Source organism: Cardiocondyla obscurior, linkage group LG15 (genome assembly GCF_019399895.1).
Source record: "Cardiocondyla obscurior isolate alpha-2009 linkage group LG15, Cobs3.1, whole genome shotgun sequence".
Taxonomy (NCBI): domain Eukaryota; kingdom Metazoa; phylum Arthropoda; class Insecta; order Hymenoptera; family Formicidae; genus Cardiocondyla; species Cardiocondyla obscurior.
In genome coordinates, this window is record NC_091878.1 from 1,118,528 (window position 1) to 1,142,894 (window position 24,367).

The window sequence follows — 24,367 nt, forward strand, 5'->3', positions numbered from 1 at the left end:
TTCGAGCTCCCAAATTGTCATCGATTTAATTATGAAATATTTCACATATACTTAAAAACTTTTATTTCTAGTTTTTTGCTTCAATAAGTTTGTCATATTAAAAGGGTACTTGATTTCTTTGCAGATTGAAGTGTTCAACATTCTGTTTATCCGTGAGCAGGAGAAACGTCATGTAGTGCACTGCATGGATTGTGCGCGTAAACAATCTCCTTCGTTAGAGGGATTTGTCTGTCTGGAGGAGTATCGTATGCGTGACTTAATGGACGTTTATGACGGATTTACTTTGTACATGCCGCCGCTGGTTACTGCTACTAGTACTGCTACCACCACCACCTCTTCCTCATCGTTATCGTCGACGGTACCGACAACGTTACCGGCACAAACCGGCCAGTCCTCCTGAGGTTACATGCAACACATATATTTGGACTTTTTAAGTACGCTGCAGCAGTAGTGATCACTACCATCCGGGAAACACGAATTTTTTCCGGATGGTGGCGACTAATACTGCTAAAGTTAGTCCTCGTGTTAGCATAAGGTAAGAAGACATTTCATACGATAAGCATTATCCATGTACCTGAGAGCTACGCGAAAAACGGCGGGACCGGCTCCTTAAAAGCTTCCTCGCAGGCGATTGTTCGCAAATATATCAAATGGCGTGGAAACTTGACAGTAATTTCTCTCGGAATATTGCTCTTAGGGAAAAGTAATTTCGAATAAAAATTGTTCGAGCGTGAGGATGCATTTTTTAAATTATGAAATTGCTTTGATTTTGAAAATATGCACCGTTATTTATTAATTAATTTTTTCCTCTAGTAACAATATTGTTGTCGGAGACAACTTGTCATGCTTTACCTCATTCTGTACATATATACACATTTTTGTATATTTTTAAATTCGTGTACGGTTGTAGTTTTTTGATCTTTTTTTTCTTTTTTTTTTTTAGCATGTGCTTTTATCTGAATTTGACTATTCATCAAATTTACAATTAGGAATTACTTTAATTATTACGATAAAGCTTTGTGAGCCGGTCCCAAGAGATTAAAAAGAAAGGGCAATTTTCGGTAGACGTGAAAACTCATTCGCGCTACTTGCAGCTTGCTCGCTCGCTCGCTCGCTCGATCGTTAGTTAGCCCTGTTTGTACAAATCTAACTCGCTTATCAATTAAAAAAAAAAAAACATCACCGCCGTTGCTGGATTATTTCCTGTAAATACGTGACGGCGACCACGGTTTTTCTTTTTATATAGCTCTCGGGTATTGGTTAGAGAAGACTGTCTCTTATTAAAAGGACGTAATAGCGTAATAAGATCGACCCGCGCCATCGTCATGCGATCGTATCCGCATTTTAACGCGCCAGATATCTTTTGCTAGATTTAACCTGGTTCTCTTCATCATTTTTTAAAAATTTATTAATCGAATTAACGATCATTGCGATTTGCGGTAAAGAGTAGAAATCTTTTATATATTAGATATTGCGTGAAGCGTTTATTTCTTCATCACAGACATCAGATCTTATATTTGAATTTTTTTTGCCTTCTTCACGATTGGAGTCTAAGATTATGGATAATACACCTTCACTGCCATTTTGCCGCTGAGATAAAACGAGAGATTTACCCTTTATCGTGTAAGGACGAAAGATTCCCCATCGTTGATCAATCGCTGTTAGAAGAAATACGATTGCAAGCATACTACTGCCGTGTGTGGTACTGCTCAAGTTATTTATACGTTTTTGTATGCGAATCTACAAAATCAGGATATAAAGGAAATTAGAATATCTTTAGAATAGCGCGATCTTTACTGCCAATTAATACATGTTGTTTCCTGTAAAATAAAACAATCGGGAATTAAAATTTAAATGTTTCACGAAACTGAAACTTCGAGCGTGTAAGCTTGACGTCCAGAATCACTGTTCGTTCAAATGTAGAAGTTGAAATTAAAAAGAACGGTCGAAGAATAGAAGGAAATTAATCACGGCGGAGATTTGTACGTCTCGGAATTAGGAGTAAATTTTTTTGAATTTTATTAAGTGTAATGCAACGTCAAACTACTCTTTTCACCGAAATGTAACAGTATCTTTCTTTGCTTTTAATCTAAAGTTAAATTAAAAATGTAAATTTATATTCCTGCGATAAGGGGTTAACGTATATATGTGTGCGTGTGCGTGTGTGTGTGTGTGTGCGCGCGCTGTGATTTTCGTTAGCAAAATTCTCGAGCTCTAGAAAACAAAAAAAAACGCAAAAGAGACGGATGTGCGAAAGTTGCGCGTCGCTCGCAAGGCGATGATACGCGGCGACGAGACGAGAAAGCTGGACACGATCTCCGGAAAGGGGAGATTATAGAGACACACTGTAGAGGTGAAAGAGAGCTTCTTGTTCATCAGGTTAATCGTACTTTAAGATAACAAATGTACCTTCACTCACAGTCTCGTCAATTGATCACGGCGTTTACAGCCGCTGTAACGTGCCAGAGCGCTTACTGTATCGCCATTCTGTATATTAGCCAGATCCGAGGAGTATGAGGATTAAAAGTAACACCTTTGTTATAGTAAAACTGACGTTATGCAAAAGAGATCGGTGAGAACGGATCGACCTAAGATACTTGAACTGCCACTGCGATTAGACTAGATTACCCTGAGAGAAAAATATAGGCACTTTTGAGCCCTTTGAAATTATGCTCGGGTTCGAAAGTAATAATATTCTATTATCAGTGTGAAGCGCGAGTGAGAATCGTGTCGATACGATTATCTGCAAGTGTTCCTTTGATAAAAAAAAAAAAAAGAAAATCAGATTTACTTTTAATTCTCAACTCCTCGGTTCCCGTCCCAAGCGAACTGCGCGCGAGAAGGGAGGCGGAAGAAACTAAAATAGTTAGCTTTCTTGCGTTACGAAAGAGGATCATCTGTAAAAGAAGCGATGTATTTTTGAATATCTAGAAACGCTAGTTCATCCACCGAGTTAGTAGCTTCGAGAAACAAATGAGAACAGGGGAGCCGCGCGTTCTCCTCTTATTTTCTACAATTGTACTCTAGACAAGTCATAAATGCCTGTAGCATTCGTCAAATCGGTGTATCAGTGTCTTTCGTCACCTTTAATAGTTCTCTTGTATTTTATGTTTTATTTAAAGACATATACGTGTCTAGACATCTTTTAATGTATACACGTTTTTAATTAATTTCATTTGTATATACTTATAAAAATATATGGTTCTTTATCCTGCGTGGTGGTAATTATATATAGCGAGCAAAGCGTTTGATCAGCCTCGGCACAAAATGTACCAATTTTCACTTACGAAAGTAACGTATTCGAGCGAATGTTAAGGCATTTGTGGCACAGTTAGCGTACAACGGCGATGATCACGCACGACGCTTCGGGACGAAGTTTTTGTAAATGAGGAAAATAAGGTAGACGAGTTGTCGATGCGACGGAATTCCACGATAGAGCACTTGTCAGGGAACAGCGAACAGCTTGGTTTCTCATAGATTTTAAATCGTACCCACGAGCACGCTATATGATCTCAACTTTGCACGACGCCGGCGGGAAAAGGAGGTGATCTACGCGTATTATTTTCCCGTCGGCGAACGCAGGCTCCGAACTGACTTGACACCCTTCGATTAACGCTACTCCGTAAATTATATATACATATTATAAATATATAAATATATATATAAATATATATATATATATATATATATATATATATATATATATATATATATATATTTAATGTAAAGGGTAAGGATACTAGGCAAATTCACCAGTAGAAAGCTCGCGCGAGCTTCCTCGTAATTAGAAAAATCAACCCGGTCGTATGATGCCACGATCGTGCGCGTTTGTTCGATATTTTCGTAAATTAAGGCGACAAATTGCGTGCGTTACGCAGAGGCGCGCTACTCTGATCCTTCCAGTTCGAAAACGAACTCCCGCGACTGCATAATCTTTTGTAAAGACTTGATGAAATATTTGCTCGTTCACGAGCCGTTTCTCTTGTACGTAGAAAATAAACGGGAATCTTTCGAAGGAAGGCATTCAGACGCGGGCGAACGAGCGTGCCCGATAAATGCGCACATAAAAAATAGAGGCCGTCGATCCTCTGTGGATATGCAGGTAGAGGAAGGAAAGCTGATCGAAAGAGCACTTTTCCTTCCAGAAATCTTATCCGTGGAGGATTAAACCGACCTCGGAACGAAAGAAAGATTGTAACGAGGGCATATTTTCGCTATAAACTACTACTATTATTATTACCGCTACTATTACTACTACTTCTACTTTTAATTTAAGTTGTACACCCGATAAAAGAGACCGAGCAAACGAAGAACTTATTTTTGGTCCGTGAAGTAAAATAGCGAATATTTTTCTCATCAATCCAATAATCGCATATGCGTGTACATACGGATTAGAAATATGTATAGAGGAGCCGTGGTGTTTCGTTATACATACATATATTTGTGTGTGTATATGTATGTATAAGCCGCAGTAGCCGGCGATCGTAATATATGTGTATAGCTTCGAAAGGGACACGGCTGAACACTGCGTCGCTGTAAATGTATTTCTTAGCAGCAACAACAATGTGAAAACGTTCACTGCCAAATTGTGATAAGCGTGAGAGATCCCACCTTCAAGCCAGGAGCGTTTTCTTGACTTCTGATCGCATTGACCAACCGTTTTTCGCGTTCCCCGTTTCCTCCCCCACGTTTTCCGCAATCTTCCCTGCCGCAAAAGTTCACTCCTATGTAATAATAATACTAATAATAATGATAAAATGATAAATAGAGTTACCGCGCATCCAATCCGATCATAGTCATATATTTTTCCTTAAACGAAGCTAGACTAATCTAGACCGGGAGAAGTTAGTCTCGACCAATGCAGCTAGAAACGAAGGAAACCGCTCCCCTATTTTAAGCGCCGTAATTAACGGCCGTATTTTAAAGCGACAAATGATGTATGTAGAGCGAAGCGATATTTTTCAACGGGGCACGTTTTACCTGTCGAGCGGTAGGAGATGGTAGACGCGAAAGGGGAAAGGGTTTTTCATCCGCCGGACTTCCCTTTTGCGCTCTCCCAATTGTATTGTTCATTACGTGTACAGTGCCTTTGTATCTTAAATGAGACAAGTCCCCCCTTCGTCCCTCGAAGAAAGCAATCAATTCCGGGACTCGAGCAAAATTTCCCCGATCATTTTTGACCATAAAATATGATCCTTATTAAGTTTTAATTGAAATGTCACGGCAATCGCAATAAATTCGAAAATAAATTGGAAAATCGTTTTTTTAATATTTAGAATAAAAATAGGATATGGAAACATCTTTGAGAAAATCAGTTTTTTGTCAGATGTCAGACTCAAGACTGTGACTTCTTCTTTTTAATACAGCGCCGGTTTGATTTGTCGTTTAAATTACATTCGTGCTAAATTCCGTTTAAAGTTATTTTCCCCGTTAAAATTATTCCCCGGTAAATGCGAAATTTTGCTGATGACCGATATTAATAATAAGTAAAAGAGATAACTGCATGTGATCTTGAGGGAGAGGGAGGCACGCGGTCCTTCCTACGTATCGTGACGTTCTTCTGACTAGGTTTGTAATTGTAATTAATTGTCTAATGAGTAATATGTAAAATTAGATTAATTATTCGAGTATGTTGTAAAAGTCGTGTACAGCCGGGCCGATCGAGTCGGCCAGGAAGATGAGGTGGCCCCCTGGAAATCGCGCGACGGCGGCCACCCTGTAGTTAGCCTTATTATGATTATCATTATTGCCATTATTATCATGGATTATTATTACGATTATAAATATTGTGTTTACCGTAATAATTGTGTAATATACGAGGTTACACGAAGCCAGAAATGTTGTGTGCATTTCTACCTGTCACCGACTACTACAATTACATTAGTGTAACTATAATGCCTTTTACCGTAAGTATGTATGTTACAACGCCGTTCTGTGATAAAGTTAACAATCAGTTTCTTCGTTATATTCGCAGAAGTGTTAGTTTCCTATTTTTTTTTTTTTTTTTTTCTTTTTTTTTTCTCATTTCGAAGTAGCCGACTGTTAGAATTATCATCTGTGTAACAAACGAAATTTGTGATTAAAGTTTCAACTGAAAGAAACCGTGGCTCGTGTTTGTATAAGATCGATTATTTATTTTAAGTGCTATATACATTCAATACTTTGTGACAAGATCACACGGAAATTAAACTGGATAAGACTTCCTTTTGCCGAGACCCGATCGAGACGTCCGCTCGATTTTATTTGTGGCACTTATTCGTCAGATTGGCGCAAAAGTTTATCGACAATGTGATTTTACTGTACACTTGTGCGTTCCATTATTCTTTACGAATTGAACCAATTAAAAAAAAAAGTGCATCGCGGACTAGTTTGACGATCTAAGAGCACGAGGTTGCATGTTTTGCTTTCAACTAATCCGCGCCAATCTGGCATAGATAAAACTATACACGGAAAACTATACTTAACAACTTTCGCCGATCTACGTTCTTCGCATCGCTTGCTTTCTCATCTGCTTGCGACGTGCTTGAACAACACCGTAAACCACCGCGGCGAGGCTGCGGCAGGTGCTTCTGTGCCTGGGAGTGCCTTCCTGCTGCACGGTAGCTTTGCCTAGCACGAAGTACGTCTCCATCGTGCCTTTCCCTTTTACTTCGATTAGCCCGCGTTTCTGAGTCTGATAACCCCTGGATTCCAGAAACTACGACAGATTAATAAATTTTCACGGTTTTTAATGATAATTTAATAATATTTTTATGAATTTTATTTTATTTTTTAATTTTTTTATTTTATTTGCTGATAATTCGTCAGTTTTAATTTTGTCGTTACCCTGGCGATATCGTGTGGGACTTGTATCTTGCCCATCACCCCAGTGGAGTCCATCCTAGAAGCCTCATTAACGGTATTGCCCCATATGTCGAAAACTGGTTTTCGAGCTCCGATAACGCCACCCACGAGGGGTCCACAGCTGATGCCGACTCGCAGGTCGAAGTTGTTGAACGAGTGAACGTTTACGTCCTCGAGACGATGGCGCATGGCCACCGCATAGTCCACTAGCTTACACAAATGCTCCATATCGTCGCCGTTGTTATCCTACCGGTAAAAATTTTTTTTTTGTTTTATTCCTTTTGCGATTTAAATTTTTTTAATATTTTATGTATTATGTTATTAAAATATTAATTAAAACTATTATTTATTTTAATAGGAATATAAAAGTAATTATACTGCATTGCATTTTATATTGTTATTACGGTTTGACTGGGATTCAAGCCCGACGCGGCCATGTAGGTAGCGCCGACAGTTTTTATCTTCTCAATGCAGTGGAACGCCGTCTCATCCAGCAGCTCGTCAAAATCAGCTGTACATTGCAAATTATAAATTATATGTTAAAAAGCATAATTGAAAGGGCACATATCAATCTTATCCAGCAATAATATCATAAAATATAGCAATTAATTTAATATCTGTACCGATAATTTCATTGAGCAAGCGAATGCATTCCATCCCCTTATTCACGTCTTCTGAATAGAATTCCGTAAAGTTTGGCACGCTGGCGAACATCACGCCCACTTTGTCCCGCGATTGCGAATAGAGTTCCTGAAAAAAGAAATATTAGTAACATCGTGGCGTATAGATATATATATATATATATATATATATATATATATATATATAAATTCAGTCTACTGAATAAAACAATTGAGTCTTACTTCTGGCGCGCGATCCGCCGTAAGAAAATGATGAGCTACGTGGTCCGGTAGGATGTTTTTCAGGAGCTGCATATTATTATGGCGCGACTCGATCATGTCGCTCAGCTCTCTCTCCGCCTGTTGCTTCCACAAGAAGTCTAGACGCGACGTCACTTCTACCAGCCTACCATGGTACGTTACCATTACAAGGAAGACCGTTAAAAAGGTTAACATCTGCGCCGGCAAAGATATTGCCGATCTGAAAAAAAATTGAAAGAACTTGCTTTAAAAACTGAGAAGTATTTAAAACGTAAAAACTGCAATTTCAATTTATTGATCCAAACGACTCACGCATTTCTTTCTCGCTCGGTGAACATGTCCTTGCATACGACGAGGATCAGCACCGCGTATACCAAAACGATCGCTGCGGCCAGCGCAGTCTTCACCAAGTAATACAGTTTTAGAGCTGAAGCAAGCGCGATCAGGCATAAGATCCACGTGAATACCATGTACTCTGGTCGAATGCAGTTAATCTCTTCGAGCCCCTCGGAAGTCTTCCAAATAGATCGCTTTGAGCGGACTTGAGTTTCCCCCTCGACATCGTGTTCGCGCGCTACTCGTCTGTAATGCCGACTACCGCTTTCCTGCTTTCCATAATGCTGTTCGTATCTATAATATTAATTCGCTTATTTTATTTTTCAAAAAGCATTAATCAATTAAAAAATTATTTTAATTTTTATTGCAAACGCCCGCTGAAATCCTGCAATATCATCTTAATATTGTCGCAAAAACAATTATAAAAATTTTATTTTATTAATTATTTAATTTAATTATTTCTTTCAGCATAAGTAATTCATTTATAATAAATTTTCGTTGAAATTAATATATTTTTAAATACACATCTACGTACCTGTAAAATCTGAAGAACTCCTTTCTACTTCTTCCAGGTTCCCTGTCGTTCACCACTCTGGTCAGCTTTAGCTCGATATTGCTAGACTCCGTTTTTAGAGTATTGTTCTCTATCGAGGGGACGGTCTTTCCTCGTTCAGTAGATTCGTCGCTCAAAGCAGCCTCCAAAAACGTGAGGACAAAGTGGTCCAAGCTCGCCTTCGCGGTGGTCGCTACCAATTTCTCTTGCGCCGGAAGCGGCTCTGCCACGGTCGTCGTCGGTTCCTGCTGCTGCTGAAGCACCATCACTTCCTGATAAGGACGCACCGCAATGGGACAAGTTAGGACGCCAATGATAGACGTCAACGTCATCAGGCTGATGACGCCGCAGATAAAAACGGTGCGGTGTTTCTTGTTGTGAACTAGCATGGACGACGTGTGTTGCAAGTACGTCGGCATACCTTTAAACTCCTCCGCCATCACCAGAATCGATGATGCCACCAGGATCACAGTAGTTACCAGTAATGAGATCAGAAGAATCAAGCAGCTATTTAAAAAGTTTAAATAAGTTATTAATACATAATAATATATTATTGCGCTAAAATTTCGGACTCCAAAAGTAAAAAATTACATAATTAATTTCAAATGTGTTTAAATGTACTCACTCGGATAAGATTAAGGCTTGGCTGATGGCGATGAAGAGCCATATGACGAAGCAGCATATCATATTGGACTTAAACATGTCTTCTCGCAATTGGTCAAACTAAAAAATAAAATGCGACATGATTAATTAATATATGATATCTCGTAATTAGGCTTAATAAAAAGTTTGATTGAATTTTTTTTTACAGCTATTTATATATTTTGCTTTTTAGAAAAAATTAAATTAATTTATGAAAAGATATTAATAAGTAAAATCAAGTTTACCTTCGACTCCAGGCTTTCATCGTTATAGCGTAAGGTCCATGCGTTTATATTCGCCGATCTCATACGTTTATTGCTGGCGGTTTCAATGGCGTTTTTCTTCTCGCTGGCCGTCGGCGAAGTTGCTTTATGGCTCGGTTTGGCTGGCTGGCCGTTCTCTTCCTCCAAGTACTCGGACTCCAAATTGCTTACTGACGTAGCTGTGTTTAGCTGTAATTACGAGATAAGAGAATATATTTATTAAACTGGTTGCCTTTTATTATTAATTTAATACAATTAAATTAATTTATTGTTAACTAGATATATTCGAATTTATATTTTAACGCTCACATTTTCGAATGGAATTTCAGGTGTCCAGTCGACTCCGATATCGTCATCCAAAGAGCCCGGGGGCTGCGGCGCATTGCTATTCACAGCGTGTGGATTCACTTTAAAGCTCTTTTTGTTTTTATTCGCGGCCAGCTCTTCCTCCGTCCAGACTCTCGGTTTCGACGACTGCCTACGTTTAGATTTGAGAGGTTCCACTTGCTTGATGAGGTATGTTACCACGTTCCTATCTTTGAGATAATTGTCTCGCTCGCATCCGTAACCGGGTTCCACCTCGTAAACGTCATTCAGGCACTTGAGCGTATCGGCGGAAATGTGTACTCTCCTAAAATAAAAATAAATTCCGCTCGAGCCTAATCTTTTCAGACTAAAAACTTTAAAAAATAAAATAAATTTGATTTATTTCGTACCCTGGTATTCCCCCGCTTTCAAGATGATTCGCAAGCGTCACGTCGTACGACCATACATCGAACTGCCACTTCCGCAGGCCCAGAACCCCGCAGAGCACTGATCCGCTGTGAATTCCTATCCTCATGTTCAAGTCCACCTGCGCCGGATAAAAAATATAAAGAAAAATTAAAAACTAAACGTATTTTAATAAAATAAATTGAAATAATTAAAAAATAAATTAATAAAATATAATTTATATGGAGAAGTGTCTGTACCTTCGTTGTAAATCTGACATCTCGTATGGCCTTGATCATGTGCAAGCCCATCTCCACGCAGCAGTGGGCGTGATCGCTCCTGGCGATCGGCAGGCCGGAAATGCAGTAGTAACAATCGCCGAGGAGCTTTATGCGTAGACAATGGTTCTCCGCCGAGAGCTTGTCGAAACGGGCGAAGAGATCATTTAAGACCTTAACCAGCTCCTGGGCGCTGCACTGGCTCGCCAGAGCTTTGGGAGAATCGTCAATTGTCATTGTGCGCAGCTTTCCATATCCCCGCAAACACAGAATATCACAGTAACATTTTAAAATGTTCTGTATTTGCTGAGTATATAAAATATTAAATTCAGTGAAATTCTTCTCTTTTAAATCTTATACTGTAAGTCTACAAGCGTAACGTTACCCGTGAATCCCTTGATATCGGCGAATAGGATGCTGACGTTCTCATAGCGGTGGATGTATATCCGGTGGAATTGATTCGGCGTGAACGATATCGTCCCACCACGTGCCGTCTCGCGGGCGATGTCGCGGATCATTTCCTTGGCGACAAAGTCGGGGAGCACTTTAACAAGATTAATTATTGATTACTTCTCTATCGCACGCGCGACGATGATACGCAAAGGTGTGTAGTTCAAGGCTTCGCGGAACCTCCGATTTGCGGTGAATCTCTTTAGCGAGGTAATTATTTGAAGATGCGTTTAAAAATACGCTTCTTCGTGGCTGATCCTCCCCAATATCACAGAGAATCGCGTTTAAGCAAAATTTTTTTACATAAATTTAAGATTAGGTTATTCCAACTTTCCGGTAAATTTTTCTATCAGGTAATTATATGTCTATCTTTATACTTTATTTTAAATAGATCAAGGTAAACGTATGTTTAACTGATAAATAAGTCTGCCAGGAAGTTTAAACAAACGGCACTAAGGAAGAGTTCGTCGCGTCTGGTCCAAAATCCGACTATTAGAAGATCGTGTCAATTCTCGCTGGCCTACGATTTTGCGTAACTAACTCCTGCCGCGTTCGGCATTAATTCATGGAAAACAAACGGTCCTACAGGGTTGAGGGAGCAAGTAATAGTGGGTCAAAGGTGGTATTTATGTAATCCAGCGTAATGTATCTCGGTGAGGGGTATATTTTTGTAGTCGCTACGAAGAGCGGTCGATATATCGGGTGGGATCGGGCGACGTAACGCGCAAAAGGCTATTGGAAAAACGTGCGTCCAGCTGGCTCAATCGGCCGAGAGAGTGTCTAGTGACCCTTTTTGACACTCGGCCGAGCAAGTTACACGGACGAGCGGCGACGACGAGCCGCTCGCCGCGCGTTGCGATAAATATGCACATAAATACCCAGCCTAGTTACGACCCCGCGGCGGACGCCGCCTTCCCTCTTCGGAAACTGCGAGAGAAGCTCTCAAAGATTCCCTCCGGCCTCGCCGAGGGGTGTTCTTGCCGAGGACGCGAGGAGTCTCGTTTCTTTGAGCCGCAGCCGAAGGCAAATATGAAAATCAATGCTCGCGTTGTCGCGATTATTTTTCCTTCAGTACAGAAAAGAGTATTACTTAAGAAGACTATAACTTGTCTCGCAAGAAATTGAGCATTTTTATCTCTGAAGATTTTGTTCTCAAGTCTGCGTCCGAGAATTTTTTACGCTTAAATTGTAGACGGAATAGTTTTTACGCCATTACGAGAAGATACGGGAAAAAACGGCCCGAAATGTTCTTTTTTTTTACCCGAAAGCAGCAGCTTTTCCTGTCGATTGTTCTCGTTCTGTGTGCGTTGTCGCGTTTCTGTGGAACGGTGAGTCTCCAAGAAAGCCTGTCGTTGTCCTCGGTCTGTCAGGTACTTGGTGTACATGCCGGCCAGATTCACAGCTAAGTACAGCAATACGTTTGTCGTTAGCATGCGAACAATGCACGCCGTATCTCGTACCTAGAAAATTAATTTAATGACGTGAAAGTGGTAATTAAAGCAAAGCAAACTGAATATTTACAGTTAAATTAAAAAATTAATATTAAAATATAAATTTAATATTATTCATTTAATGTATAAAGAATTTAAATTAAAGCAAATGCACTTAAGACTCACAATAGTTAACAAAATTTTGATCGGTTGCATTTTTCCACAAATATTACCGCTTTACAATAAGATAATTTAATAATTCAAGACTTTACAAATTTAATTGATAAACTTTTTTTTCTTTAATTAATTGATAATTGAGAGAAAATTAAATGTCTTTGGTTGACGAGGCTTTAAGTGAAAATTCCAGGGACAGAGTTTTCTCACGTATGTCGAGTCCTGCAGAAGACTTATGCCGGCCAGCACCATGTGTGTTAGCGCCGTTCCGTAGCCGGCAAGAACGCACCATCGCAACGGCAGGGGCAGCATCGCGTAGGGCGCGTACACGACGAAGAGTATATACCACATGAGCCGCTGTTGCGTCGTGAAATTCAAACCTGCACCTATAAAACCTGCAAACAGCCACGAGATATACCATTACGTTTGTTAACTTCCCTCCCCTCTTCCCTAAGTGACACATTCGATTGAGAAACCGGAACAACTTGACCGAAGATTGTTTAAAAGATCATTTTCCACGTGTATGTCAGAATGAGAACGAATAAATTGCCGGTCGCAATTCCCGTTTTATTCCACGCTACGATGGACGTTCGCCTGATACGCTGACCAACAGAGCAAGACGACCGTTCAATTCAATTGCAGAGTCAATACAAGAGTATTGATAGCCACCGAGGCTTTAGAACAACGTAAAGGTTTTATCATTCCTGCCAGCCAAGGTCGGAAGCGAAGTCGCCGAGTTCCAAAGTTCCCAATTTTTACGCTTGAAGACAATGAACCGCCATTGATCCCCGAACGTTTCTCTTTTAAAGATAAAAAATAGAAAATTATTAATCTTTTTACTATTTTAGTTGATAGCTCTGTTTATGAAGTCTAAGTCTATAAAAAAAAGACAAAGCTATCTACGCCAATTTGACGCAACAAAATCAAGTAATTATAATTACGTAGAGTTATAATTACAAGAGTTGATAGGTCAGAATGAGTCGCGTGGGCCTCACCTTGAGAATTTATTAATAACCAAATGAAGATCGAGGCCCAATACAGGTAATTATTAGAAAAGCAACGCCACCAGCCGAGCACGCAGATCACCAAATTCGCTGCCATGCAGCACGCGGCCCACGACAATCCCTCGATGAGCCCTCCGCCATTTGGATCCCGCTGCCAGAGCCAGATCGCCGTCAATGTGATCTGCAAAATAAAAATCTCTTCGATCACACAGTTCGCCAAAGAATACCTTTAATTAATTTATCATTTTTTAAAGTTTTACAATAAAAAGTGAGACCTATTAAACAATCTCGTATGATCTTAATAAATAACAATAAAATTCTAAAGTGGATCTTAATCTAATTAAAAATTTGGACGAATAAATCTCAGATGTGCACGGTATAAAACGGACACTAATTAAATATTGCTCGTCTCATAAATTCGAGATGTTCCCATCATGTAATAAGCTTCACGTTGCTTTATTACGTGACTCACCTTCAGGCTGAGATCTACGATATTCAGCATTATCAAAGATTTCTGCCTCTGTCGGTTCGAGTAGAGAAGGTAAGACGTCTCCAACTGCTTGCTGTGGAAACTGTTGGTCAGCGAGGGCAGGAATATTCCCTTGTACAGCATCCCCTTCTTGAAGACATCTAAAAGAATATTCAGATCGCACACATTTTCGGGCCTTTCTTAAATTAACAAGATATATTTTTTTTTCGAAGGATTGGAATTTCGTACCGCGCTGGGTCTGAGCCTCTTCGTCGGTCACGGCCTGCTCCGCACCTTCGCCTTCCTGTTCCCCTTTCGAGGTCTCGTCATCCTCGACGGGTAGCTGGCCGTCGTCCTTCAACTCGGCGGCGACCTCGGGATCCGTGTTGGACTTCCGGTCCTCCCACGCCGCCAGTCCTTCCCGGCCCAGTCTTTCGGAAGTCAGTTTCTTCACCGCCTTGATCCATAACTGTTTCCTCGGCGAAATGCTCGACCTGTTCCATAATTATCGCACATTACGTTTATATTCAATTATCTAATAACGAGAAAAGAACGACCGAGTTGATCGTTAGCATCGTGTAGTGCAAAATTCGCCTACAGGCTTGTTCTTTCTACCTGAAGTAGAACTTTTTTAATGTTGCTTTCATTATCATTATTTTTTTTTTTTTATATATTATTTATATCCAAGAAAAAACTCTTACGATAGAGATACGACGGGAGACTTATAGTTAATATAAAATAAAATTTATATTACTTTCTATTTTTCTCAAGCACAAAACATCCTCGCTCCCGACTTGGACCAGGCGAATTTCGCACTCGACGGCGGGGGGCTCGACATTCTGGGTGGCTACTCACTCGTTGATGCCCGTGACATCGCTGTCCAGCATCATGCTCCAGGTCTGTTCTGTAATCATTATCTCCCCGATGATCCGCGGATCACGACTGACCGCTCACGTTGTGATTGTCAGTGAGGCAACATGTGCCCTAGCGTCATCCGGCATTGTTCGCAGACACCTTGAATGAAAACCTGACTGCGAGGAAGCGACGATTTGCGAGCACCGCGCTTTCACGGAACGGTAATTCTCCCCGGCGAGAGGAGACCCACCGGGCGTGCGAGATCGATCGATCCGCGATCGCGATCGCGGCCGATCGGCTTTGCCCAACGAGACGGATACCCGGCCCGACTCTCTAGCCTCACGACCGGCGGGATGCGACGGGCGTCTGATCGACAAGTGCCATATCTTTTCCTTTCTCCTCACGGTGTATCGGGTCGTGACGAAAACGCCTCCACGGGGACGCCCACGTACCCTTTTTTTTCTTTTCTCTCTCTAACACTTTCAAGTGTCCCTTCGGCGGATCTAAGTGTTGGCAACTTGTTCATTAGTATCGACGCGATACGCGACGGCGCGTCTTCTTCACTGTGCCTCCATATTTTCGTCACGACCGTCGCGTCTTCGAATGAAGAAGTGTGCGATCGCGGTGGATGAAGAAGATGAAAAGATATACGTTTATTGAAATTGCAGAGTTCGACAACAATTGCAATAAATTTCTCTTTTTTATTATAACAAGGCTATAGAATAATTAAATTTGCATTCGATCAATCTGAAAAGTATCTGCGTACTTCTGATCTGGATTTTTACTCGCGTTGCAATTCCAATAAACAAGAGCGCATAAAACGGCTGTTTCTAAGTCTACAAATGTTACGCGTTTTATGTATTATGCGAAGGTATTTTTTGTGTGAGAATTCTAACAGAAGAATGCGTTACTTTAAAGACACGACAGGGAGCAAACTTACCTTAATTCTCAGAGAAGGAAATAACGACTTCTTTCGCGTTTCAGCATCGAGCGAATAATTCTCGGAGGAAAACTCGAAAATCGCGCGCACGCTTCTGAACAAGCCGATGAACGGGATCTACGGGATGCTCGCAAAGTTCAACTCACATCCCCCATCATTGTCGATTCATCCCCCCTTGCTGAGTCCGACGATCCGGAGAAGGGGCGCGTTTGTCGGCGTAGCAATAACGTTGCTATTGAATATAGAGAAGAATATATAGTTAACACATTTTTATTACGATTACTCGAACATATTTATCATTGAAAAATACCATAAAATCGTGGTTTGGTCCACAGATAACTTACGTGATCCCCTTTGTTCGCAATCCATTTTTAATAACCCTAAAGATCGTATTCAAATTTCTCGTAAATGCGCATATAACCGTACGAATTCTTCAATAACACGACTCGGCATGAAATCTAAAAGAATACATTTAAATTATTTTTGATCGCACGCTTAAAAGCCAGGCTGGGTCACAGTAGCCCAGTGAATCGTTTAAGAATTCGAAATAAAGATCTATTTAATATTGCGTTACAATACTGATACCTGCTGATTAATATCTGCTTGACTTGTTGACTTGTAGCATTGGGCGAATTCGGAAGTGAAGCTGGTGGCGTCTCGTAGCAGGTTTTTTCGAAACTAAAATGTGTCTTAATTATGCGAATGTTCATAAATTATCAACGTTAGATAAGAAAATTGATAAAGTGATTCTAACGTGGCTATGACTCGATCTTCAAGTTTCCTCTCTATCAAATTAAGTTAATCTCGGTCGACGCTGGATTATTTCAATTATTTTCGCAGCAGACTAGCTTTGCGGTGCGCACATGATCGCCGTTGAACGCGACGCTCCACGTTGATATCGTATTCGTCCAAGACCCTCAGTGTTATATTTCGTTCGCACAATGGGGATCAACGAGGAGAAGCAAAACCTCAGAAAACAGGAATATCCTTACTGCGCCAGGGATGCTCTGTGCAGAATCGGTACAAGTGTTAGATTATCTTAACGCCGTTCGTAATCGGTTTATCCAGCTGCATACGTTTTTTTTTTTTTTTTTTATTATATTACTTAACATTGTACAATTTTTTAAAAATATTATTTATCTATACTATATTATTCCGATAGTATTATAATCTTTCCCTTTTTTAAACATATTAAATTTTGTTCGATAAGAGGTGCTATGCTGCAGACCTGGCAAACAAGTGGAATTGCAAATGGAATTGATAGCGGAATTCGTGTTCGGAGAGATGGAGAAAATAAAAGAATCGGAGAGGAAAAAAGAATCAGATAAGAAGAAAGAGGGGGAGAAGATGAAAGATATAGACAAAAAGAAGGAGATGGACAAGAAAAAGAAACGCAACATGACAGTGGAACTAAAAAAACTACATCTGATAGAGATCATGAGCGATTTCTTCCAGAGTCCAGGTAGCAGTCCAGCCGTGCGCAATGCTCTCTTCTTATCACTTTTCCCAGCAGATAGTTCTAGACACAAGATTCTAGGTAACCTAGTATCAATGGCAATCACTACGCAAAACAAGGCCGTTCTAAACGCGGCTGGCATTTGGATGCAGCAGCTGGGTTCTACCTCACTGCAGAGTGTAGGACTGGCAAGACATTTACTCAGTGATTATTTTGTTCTTACTCCGAAATCCATTGACAAACTGAAGCAACTACCCACACTAGCCCCACATTTCACTGCGAATTTACTAACGGCGATCGGCGAGGTATACGAGGATAAAGATCCGCCTATCGAGCTGCTAAGATTGATAAGCGAATGGATCGAGGAAAACCCAAGTTTGCTGTTAACACCTTTGATGGACAATCCACCTTTGCCAATTGGCGGAATTCCAATGACGCCAATAACACCTATAGCAGGCCTATTCAGGTTATTTCGTATGCAATTTCTAACAGAGATGACGAGTAAAAATATATAGCATTAGCCTAATTCTTTTTTTTTTTTTTTTTTAATAGGTGGTGTATATTGAGTCCTCTGCGCTATGACAATGCCGAAAATGCAGCGAATCGAGAAGAATTGCGAGTATTTTATTCAAAGGTTCAACAGTTACTTATGGATTCGGTGCTACGACTGACTAACAACGGTAGTAACAAGCACGCAATCTCGGCGCAACATTTGGCATCTACTACACGTTTGCTAACAGCGAATCTACAAAATCGTTCGAACATTGACACAAGCTTACGCGATCTAGCCATGGAAAGACTCGCGCAAGCCGTTAGCACGGCGATGTCTGCGAATTGTATTTACGGAAATAAACGTATATATTTTATATACATATGCACATATTAATAAAAAAAATGTATTCGCATATACATTATATATAATATTTCGCATTTGTTTCAGAGGAACTATTAGCTCTCCTACAACCACTATCATATCAGCACTTTTTAATAGAATGGACACTACAAACTTGTTCAACTAAAGCAGCATGAGATGAGGCCACAACAATAACGACGGTGATAAAGACGATAATTAATTAATTTGATCGACGATATTAGAAATAATTATTAGTTGTACATAACGAACATAATTATTAGAGAACATATCGTATTGTATATAAATTATTAAAAAAAAAAAAAATTATTTAAAAAGATTTAATAATTATAATCTAATGTTAAAACAATATTTAACATACCTAAAATGGCTTAAATGTTCGCTTTTGTTTCAATTCCTGCAGTCTCTTTTTATCCAATTCAAATTTTTTACGCAACTCTGCTAAATCTGAAAACAAATCGCCCGATTAAGCACAATTAAAAAAAACAAATTGCACTATAAAGAATCTCGTAAAACACTTGTACTTACTCTGTTTTTTCGCCTCACGTATTTGGAAAGTATAAAAATTAAGTAACTGTCTTTTCTTTTTTCGTTGTTCCTCTTTCTGTTGTACTTTATTAATAGTAGATTCTTTTCTAGACGGCGCAAACTGTCCTCTTTTTTTTCCGCTCGTTACAGTTACCCATCCTTCGTTATCTTCTTCTGCGGCTGTCTCTTGAGCAATACGATCTTTTACTTCTTTATCGTATGCACCTATGTACTCCTCAATGTCTGTTTTCATTTGCCGCTCGTCATGTAGAGTATCATTATACTCTTTACACCACTCTGTTAAAATAATTAAAATTAAAGATATAAACATTGAAAAGGGAAAAAAAAATTTATCATATATAAAAAAAAAAGACAATCACTTTCTAATCCCGTGAGGCACGCGTTCTCGTCATTATTTAACGTAATCACGCAATCTGCCGAAAGTTCCATTGCCTTATCCAGAGAGAATTCTTTCTTAAAAACGATATAAGCAGTTTTGAATCCTTTTTCATTTGAAAAAGAGACCGATCGTACTGTGCCGCAAAGATTAGTGAACGCATGTTTCAAACAATCAATAGTTGCATACGGAGGTACGTTTAATACAAAAAGAGTGCGATTTCGAGGATACTCCGGTTCCTGATTTCTTACGGAATGTTCCTTGAAAAACAGCTGGTGCTTGTCCGAGCTGTTCGCATCGAAGCGAATCCATAACGCTGTAATCGAAAATAATTATGTTTTAACACAATTCAAGATATACTTTTGCAGCATACACAACTTACTTTTAAAGTTTTTTACACTTTGCTTATTGGCTTTTGTAACCATCTTCGAATTATAACCTTAATTTTGCACGTGAATCAAGCGATGCAACCTATGGTTTTTTTTTTTTTTTATGTACAACAAAGTATATGTAGCCTTACGTATCGAACTCCTAAGAAAAATAATTACACATGTAGAATATCTATATAATTATTTCATTAATAAAATCATGATTGATATAGTAATCATACCTTTGAACCGATGAATATATGAGCTACATAACCTAATAAAAGGTTAATGATGTGTTATACTCTTTTAATTTGAAAGGCAATCCAATTAAAAGCTATAAATCTAACACGATAGAACTGTGAAAGACTCAAATCAAGATTATCTTTTCTTTTTCTATCGTCTTCGAACGTAATACCGTGCTCCAACAAGTCGAATCCCACAGTTGTCGGTAGACTAACTGCAACACAATTTCTCGAAGCACGCAAAACACACTAGACGATCATACGTGAATGCGTAAGCATTATAGTTACTTTTTTTGTGATTATTTTATTAATTTTATTTGAAAGTTTTCTAATAATTAATTATTATATTTTAATAATTTATTTTTATAAGAGAACAAAAATAAAAATAAATTTTTAATTTGTTCTAGGCTTTCCTGTTTCCGATCAATTTGTCAAAATTTATAGTGCCTGCAAATTTGCTCTCCTCGCGTTTCTTTTCTATATAAATATATTTATTAAAAAAATTATATCTTTTTCTAATTGGCCTTTTCTAATAAAATAATATTACAGCGTTATTCACCGAAAAGTGACGTCGCTCATTCGCCGTTAGGTTGCAAATAATCAATTCGATCAACCGAGAACATAACGCGTTGCACATGCATACTACATGCCGCGCAAGCGGCATGCACGCAAATGTCACGGACACGCAAACAATTACTGTATATATTAGACTCAAAAGTATATTATTTCGTTTTTTTTTTTATCCGATTTCTCCAGCAAACAAATTTCGCTTTTTCTCTTTCACATTTTAAAATGCCACCCAAACGCTTCTACAACTATTCTATTTTGAATACTGCGTTAAAATTATTATTTTAATTACTTTTGTAGTCTTACGAAAGAAAAATTAGAAGAAAATGATGAGATTTAAGATTACCATTGCAAAAAAGAAAAAGCGAAGAAGGAAGAAGAATCCTTTCGTCTCCAAGAATTACTTTTTTTTCTTGTTTTATTCCGCAACGGCATTTCGCGGATGTCGGCCTGTTTCATGCGAATAATCAAATCGATGCACAAGTCATGGAACCGGGAAATATTGATCAAAGCAGTCGCTTGGCCTCTGACAGTGTTCGCTCGTGGCGATCAGCAGTAGTTATGTGCGGAGGAACGCTCGTCGCACGAGCGTCGCGCACTCGGAACTCGGTGAGGCTGGGTTTTTTGTTGCTGCTCTTCTCGATCGCACATCTGTCGTTGCTGCGACACGCCGATGCCAAAATACTCCAAGGCGACTTGGTTACACGCGAAGTAACTATCCGGTGAAATCGATTTTATGAAATATAAAATGGAATCCACGAGTTGTCTCAGCGGGCTTTCGATCCATGGCTCTCGCGCGCCTCTCGCATGATCAATATTGTTGCGCGACGTGTACGAGACACGATTTTCCACCTGCTGTTAATGAAAAACAATCGAGAAAATTGTTAAATGAATACAATTAACATAAAATTTATAATTAAACGTAAAAAAAACTGATATGTCATACCTAAAATAACTATTTCTCTTTTATTTTTTTTTTCAGAACTGGTCATTTCTCGCAAGATTCTGTTTTTTAACGGAGAGCGGTACTTTTCGGTACCACTTCGAATTAGGAGGTGAAGAACGTAATCTAAACGTTCTGTTGTACTACGATGGACCACACCAATGGCCCACTGTCTACCCTTCCAATAAGACATGTCGCGAAAAGCAGAGTATTCTCAACATCGACTATGGTCAAATAATACCTTTGAACACGTCGATGCGTTTATCATCGGGATGCGTGGAGGGTGACGATGGTATAATTCAATGCGATAGTCAGCGAAGATTTATCTCGGCTCGACCGAGATGGTGGTTCATAGTTTTAGCTGATTGCTCTTCCAAGAAAGGCCTAAACGTTTCATACTGGATATCGTTGACCAACGCAGCGCCCGGGACATTTTGGAAAGAGCATTTTTCTGCTGATGAATTCTGCAAGTAATTTAAATTTATTAATATTCGTCGAGTATCAGAATAACGTTTCTTAATTGCGTTTATTTCTTATTTTAGATATACTACCGTTACTGATACCGACCGTCTGCATATATATGATATTTATTATCCTCAGTTTGTACATAGCGTTGCAGCTACGCTCCAGGAGACTGTTGCATATATCCTATAAGTTGTTCATAGTCTCCTTGCTGTGTCAATTACTCGGCGTATCATGCGAGCTTTACAGTTACGTTAATCTCGGTTTAAGAGGAGTACCAGCAATGAACGCTTATCTGTTGAGTCAGCTTTTGGAAGGGTGTTCCGAGACTCTGTACACAGTTCTCATGTTGCTGCTCGCTATCGGTTACACGGTCACTAAAAGTGTCCTTACGTCATCGCAAATTCGATGGCTCATACTATTTATCGGTAGTACTGCCATGTGTCAAATGTCACTTTACATATACGAATCTGAAGCATTTGATCCGGGATTGGTGTTATACCTTTACGAGTCGCCACCGGGTTATAATTTGTTAGCGTTGAAAATAATCGCCTGGTTCATTTTTGTTATTCGTTGCTTCAAGACCATTAGAAAATTGCATACAAAGCTTCACTTTTACACCTCTCTACTTTTCTTGGGATCGGTATGGTTCCTCTTTCACCCATTAATAGTAAGTAAAAATAATTTCGATGTACATTTTGAAATGATGAATTTCTGCAAAAAATAATACATTCTTTTTTTCTTTTACTTTTATAGGTGCTGATCAATACCATGTTTGTAGACAAATGGGTGAGAGAGAGTATGGCCAAAGGAAGTTCCCTTTTCATTGTCTTCTTGGGTCATATAATGTTTTTATATGTAACTCGTCCATCTGTGAACAATAAACGTTTTCCATTTCACATTAGGACATTCCAAGTTGTGCCCATAGGTGGTCAGGGGCAAGATCACGGATACGAACCTGGTCCTCGAACTGCAGTTACTGCATTTACTATTACACGAACACCAGCTTACTTTAATCAATCACGATAGTTATAGAGAAACATAGCAAATAAAAACGTGCAACCACTGGTGGAATGCACTATTCTTAAAACGATTAGCGAAGAAAATCAACGAATAACTAAAAAAAAACAATTTTGTAATATATTTTTTTACTCTATATGGTGCAATGCAACAAATGTGTACATTTATGCATTATACCTATTGAGATGAAGATCTCAATTCAGATAATAAAATAATATTATCGTTAATAATAATAGATAATTGCCATTGGCAAATATCTATGTAAGTAGTTTTAAATCTATATATACGATTTTTCTCTTATCTTATCACAAAGACATTTAAAATAAAGAGCATGATGCAATTTTCTTATTTCTTGCTTTAATTAATTTATTATACTTTTCTAGAAAATAAAATAAAATTTTAAGAAAAACCTTTCAAGAATACTTTGATTTTAATATCTTTAATATCCTAATTTATGCTTTGAAATATTTTAATATTTAACTTTTATTGCTAAATGAAGCAAACTACTTTAATATGTAGTTTTATTGCTAAATAAAGCAAAAAATCTACATATTAAAGTAGTAGCTTGTTAAATAAATCTATAATAATTCTACAACATGTGTTTAAATAATATTTCATATTATATTCAGGTCCCATTGTACATTTTAAAACTAATGTTGCTACTTATCAATCACAAGAACCATCCATCCAACCATCTTTCCATCTTTGATTCACTAATTTGCAATCAAACTCTGGCTTGCCAAGTTTTTTATTAACCCCATTATGAACTCTGCATAGCCACTGGCTCAATTTGTCCTGAGATCCGGTCTCGGGTGGTGTTTGTTTCAGCTGCTTCTGCAAGTCTTCCGCGCATATATTACAGGGATAAAATTTGGAAAATGTGTGAAAGAAGTTGTTCATGTCTGCCTTTTGTTCCTTGCTTGGTTTGTCAGGATAGTATGCCGCCATCGTGTGTAAGAAGGCCCAGGTCTTAGAACCCAATTCATCCTTGTCTAAAGGACAATCCTCTCGAGCACCGTTACCATTACCCTTGGCAATTAGCGTTTGATCCTGTATTTTATGCGTTCCCTAACACAAAACATAATTCGTAAAGTTACATTGTGATAATCTTTCTTACAGAACGATGATAAAAGGCGGAAAAAATTGTTAAAAAATCTGACGAAATCGGATTAGATGCTTGAGTAACAGCGACGTAATTTGCGATAATCGTGTATAAATTGATTGACAAACTGTCGGCTTACCTTTTCCGAATCGTAGACCTCCTTCTGGCGTTTCGCCCACGTCCGGAAGTCCATGCAGGCGCGGCACGGTTTCTCGTGCGAAGACATTGCGCTCGTGAAGATTCTCAAGTGTCACCGCGACCAAGTTAACGCAGTTCTCACGTGCGACATAACCTTCCAATTCCACGTCGTGCGGCGAAGACTGCTAGAGCTCCCGTGATTTGATTTTTTATACTTGCATACTTAAATTGATCATTATCCGAACGAAATGAGATAAATATGCAGCACCATAAAGCATGTTTTTATAATACTTGAATTTTTACACAGCCTGATTATTTGAAGTCTCCGACCTGCTCCAATCGTCTGAGTCGTCTGACCGGCTGACCATATACGCGACAGTGGCGGTTTGCAGTAAATTTTCTTGTAACTAACGAAGCTTTTTTGTCATTTGATTGGCCTATAAA

The 24,367-nt window shown here is 39.0% G+C and overlaps 6 protein-coding genes across 8 annotated transcripts in view; 3 read left to right on the top strand and 3 right to left on the bottom strand.

Annotated features, from left to right (window-relative positions):
• The window catches only part of Utx (Utx histone demethylase), a 56,051-nt gene extending 50,221 nt beyond the window's left edge, over positions 1-5,830 (top strand). For both annotated transcript variants that reach the window (XM_070667112.1, XM_070667113.1), the window contains one exon: positions 125-5,830. In XM_070667112.1, the coding sequence (XP_070523213.1) occupies positions 125-400 (276 nt within the window). In that variant the 3' untranslated portion in view covers positions 401-5,830. The remainder of the gene's footprint in view (positions 1-124) is intronic.
• A 153-nt stretch (positions 5,831-5,983) lies between these two features.
• On the bottom strand, positions 5,984-16,722 carry Adcy8 (adenylyl cyclase 78C). Of its 2 annotated transcripts, none has more exons than XM_070667115.1 (23): positions 16,584-16,722; positions 16,415-16,507; positions 16,174-16,287; positions 15,830-16,061; positions 14,890-14,938; positions 14,284-14,528; positions 14,038-14,195; positions 13,557-13,746; positions 12,772-12,956; positions 12,219-12,417; positions 10,893-11,051; positions 10,490-10,719; positions 10,235-10,371; positions 9,828-10,149; positions 9,501-9,707; positions 9,239-9,336; positions 8,596-9,120; positions 8,037-8,354; positions 7,707-7,944; positions 7,467-7,593; positions 7,248-7,354; positions 6,826-7,089; positions 5,984-6,697 (listed from the first exon to the last, which is right to left on the bottom strand). In XM_070667115.1, exons 5-23 carry the CDS (start codon positions 14,922-14,924, stop codon positions 6,479-6,481), a joined length of 3,963 nt encoding a protein of 1,320 aa, XP_070523216.1. In that variant the 5' UTR covers positions 14,925-14,938; positions 15,830-16,061; positions 16,174-16,287; positions 16,415-16,507; positions 16,584-16,722; the 3' UTR covers positions 5,984-6,478. The 2 variants fall into 2 exon arrangements, with proteins under 2 accessions (XP_070523216.1, XP_070523215.1); XM_070667114.1 differs by having other exon boundaries at positions 14,890-15,048.
• LOC139108663 (integrator complex subunit 15) lies at positions 16,707-18,366 on the top strand. The gene is made up of 4 exons (XM_070667149.1): positions 16,707-16,849; positions 17,040-17,751; positions 17,838-18,139; positions 18,226-18,366. Exons 1-4 carry the CDS (start codon positions 16,771-16,773, stop codon positions 18,312-18,314), a joined length of 1,182 nt encoding a protein of 393 aa, XP_070523250.1. The 5' UTR covers positions 16,707-16,770; the 3' UTR covers positions 18,315-18,366.
• LOC139108666 (ribosomal RNA-processing protein 7 homolog A) lies at positions 17,812-20,814 on the bottom strand. Its single transcript, XM_070667151.1, has 5 exons — positions 19,692-20,814; positions 19,464-19,612; positions 19,065-19,397; positions 18,685-18,981; positions 17,812-18,603 (listed from the first exon to the last, which is right to left on the bottom strand). The coding sequence occupies exons 2-5, from the start codon at positions 19,504-19,506 to the stop codon at positions 18,518-18,520; spliced, it is 759 nt and encodes a 252-aa protein (XP_070523252.1). The 5' UTR covers positions 19,507-19,612; positions 19,692-20,814; the 3' UTR covers positions 17,812-18,517.
• A 2-nt stretch (positions 20,815-20,816) lies between these two features.
• On the top strand, positions 20,817-22,692 carry LOC139108670 (transmembrane protein 145). Its single transcript, XM_070667155.1, is given in 4 exon segments — positions 20,817-20,999; positions 21,244-21,667; positions 21,744-22,333; positions 22,420-22,692. Coding segments are annotated over 4 exon segments (1,467 nt in total). The 5' UTR covers positions 20,817-20,819.
• Positions 22,693-23,282: 590 nt separating this feature from the next.
• Alr (Evr1_Alr domain-containing protein Alr) lies at positions 23,283-24,298 on the bottom strand. Its single transcript, XM_070667153.1, has 2 exons — positions 23,925-24,298; positions 23,283-23,751 (listed from the first exon to the last, which is right to left on the bottom strand). Exons 1-2 carry the CDS (start codon positions 24,009-24,011, stop codon positions 23,350-23,352), a joined length of 489 nt encoding a protein of 162 aa, XP_070523254.1. The 5' UTR covers positions 24,012-24,298; the 3' UTR covers positions 23,283-23,349.
• Positions 24,299-24,367: the final 69 nt, after the last annotated feature.

What these genes read in the sequence shown, in the direction of transcription:
- LOC139108663 (XM_070667149.1), top strand. Translation starts at nt 16,771, where the DNA reads ATGGGGATCAACGAGGAGAAGCAAAACCTCAGAAAACAGGAATATCCT. An exon ending in GGATGCTCTGTGCAGAATCG is followed by an intron (nt 16,850 to 17,039) that starts GTACAAGTGTTA and finishes TTGTTCGATAAG; the next exon opens with AGGTGCTATGCTGCAGACCT. An exon ending in TTGTATTTACGGAAATAAAC is followed by an intron (nt 18,140 to 18,225) that starts GTATATATTTTA and finishes CATTTGTTTCAG; the next exon opens with AGGAACTATTAGCTCTCCTA.
- LOC139108666 (XM_070667151.1), bottom strand. Translation starts at nt 19,506, where the DNA reads ATGGTTACAAAAGCCAATAAGCAAAGTGTAAAAAACTTTAAAA. An exon ending in AAGTGTAAAAAACTTTAAAA is followed by an intron (nt 19,398 to 19,463) that starts GTAAGTTGTGTA and finishes TTTCGATTACAG; the next exon opens with CGTTATGGATTCGCTTCGAT. An exon ending in GTGCCTCACGGGATTAGAAA is followed by an intron (nt 18,982 to 19,064) that starts GTGATTGTCTTT and finishes TTATTTTAACAG; the next exon opens with AGTGGTGTAAAGAGTATAAT.
- Adcy8 (XM_070667114.1), bottom strand. Translation starts at nt 14,948, where the DNA reads ATGATTACAGAACAGACCTGGAGCATGATGCTGGACAGCGATGTCACG. An exon ending in GATGTCACGGGCATCAACGA is followed by an intron (nt 14,529 to 14,889) that starts GTGAGTAGCCAC and finishes ATTATGGAACAG; the next exon opens with GTCGAGCATTTCGCCGAGGA. An exon ending in ATGTCAGATTTACAACGAAG is followed by an intron (nt 10,372 to 10,489) that starts GTACAGACACTT and finishes TATCCGGCGCAG; the next exon opens with GTGGACTTGAACATGAGGAT.
- Alr (XM_070667153.1), bottom strand. Translation starts at nt 24,011, where the DNA reads ATGTCTTCGCACGAGAAACCGTGCCGCGCCTGCATGGACTTCCGGACG. An exon ending in AGGTCTACGATTCGGAAAAG is followed by an intron (nt 23,752 to 23,924) that starts GTAAGCCGACAG and finishes GTTTTGTGTTAG; the next exon opens with GGAACGCATAAAATACAGGA.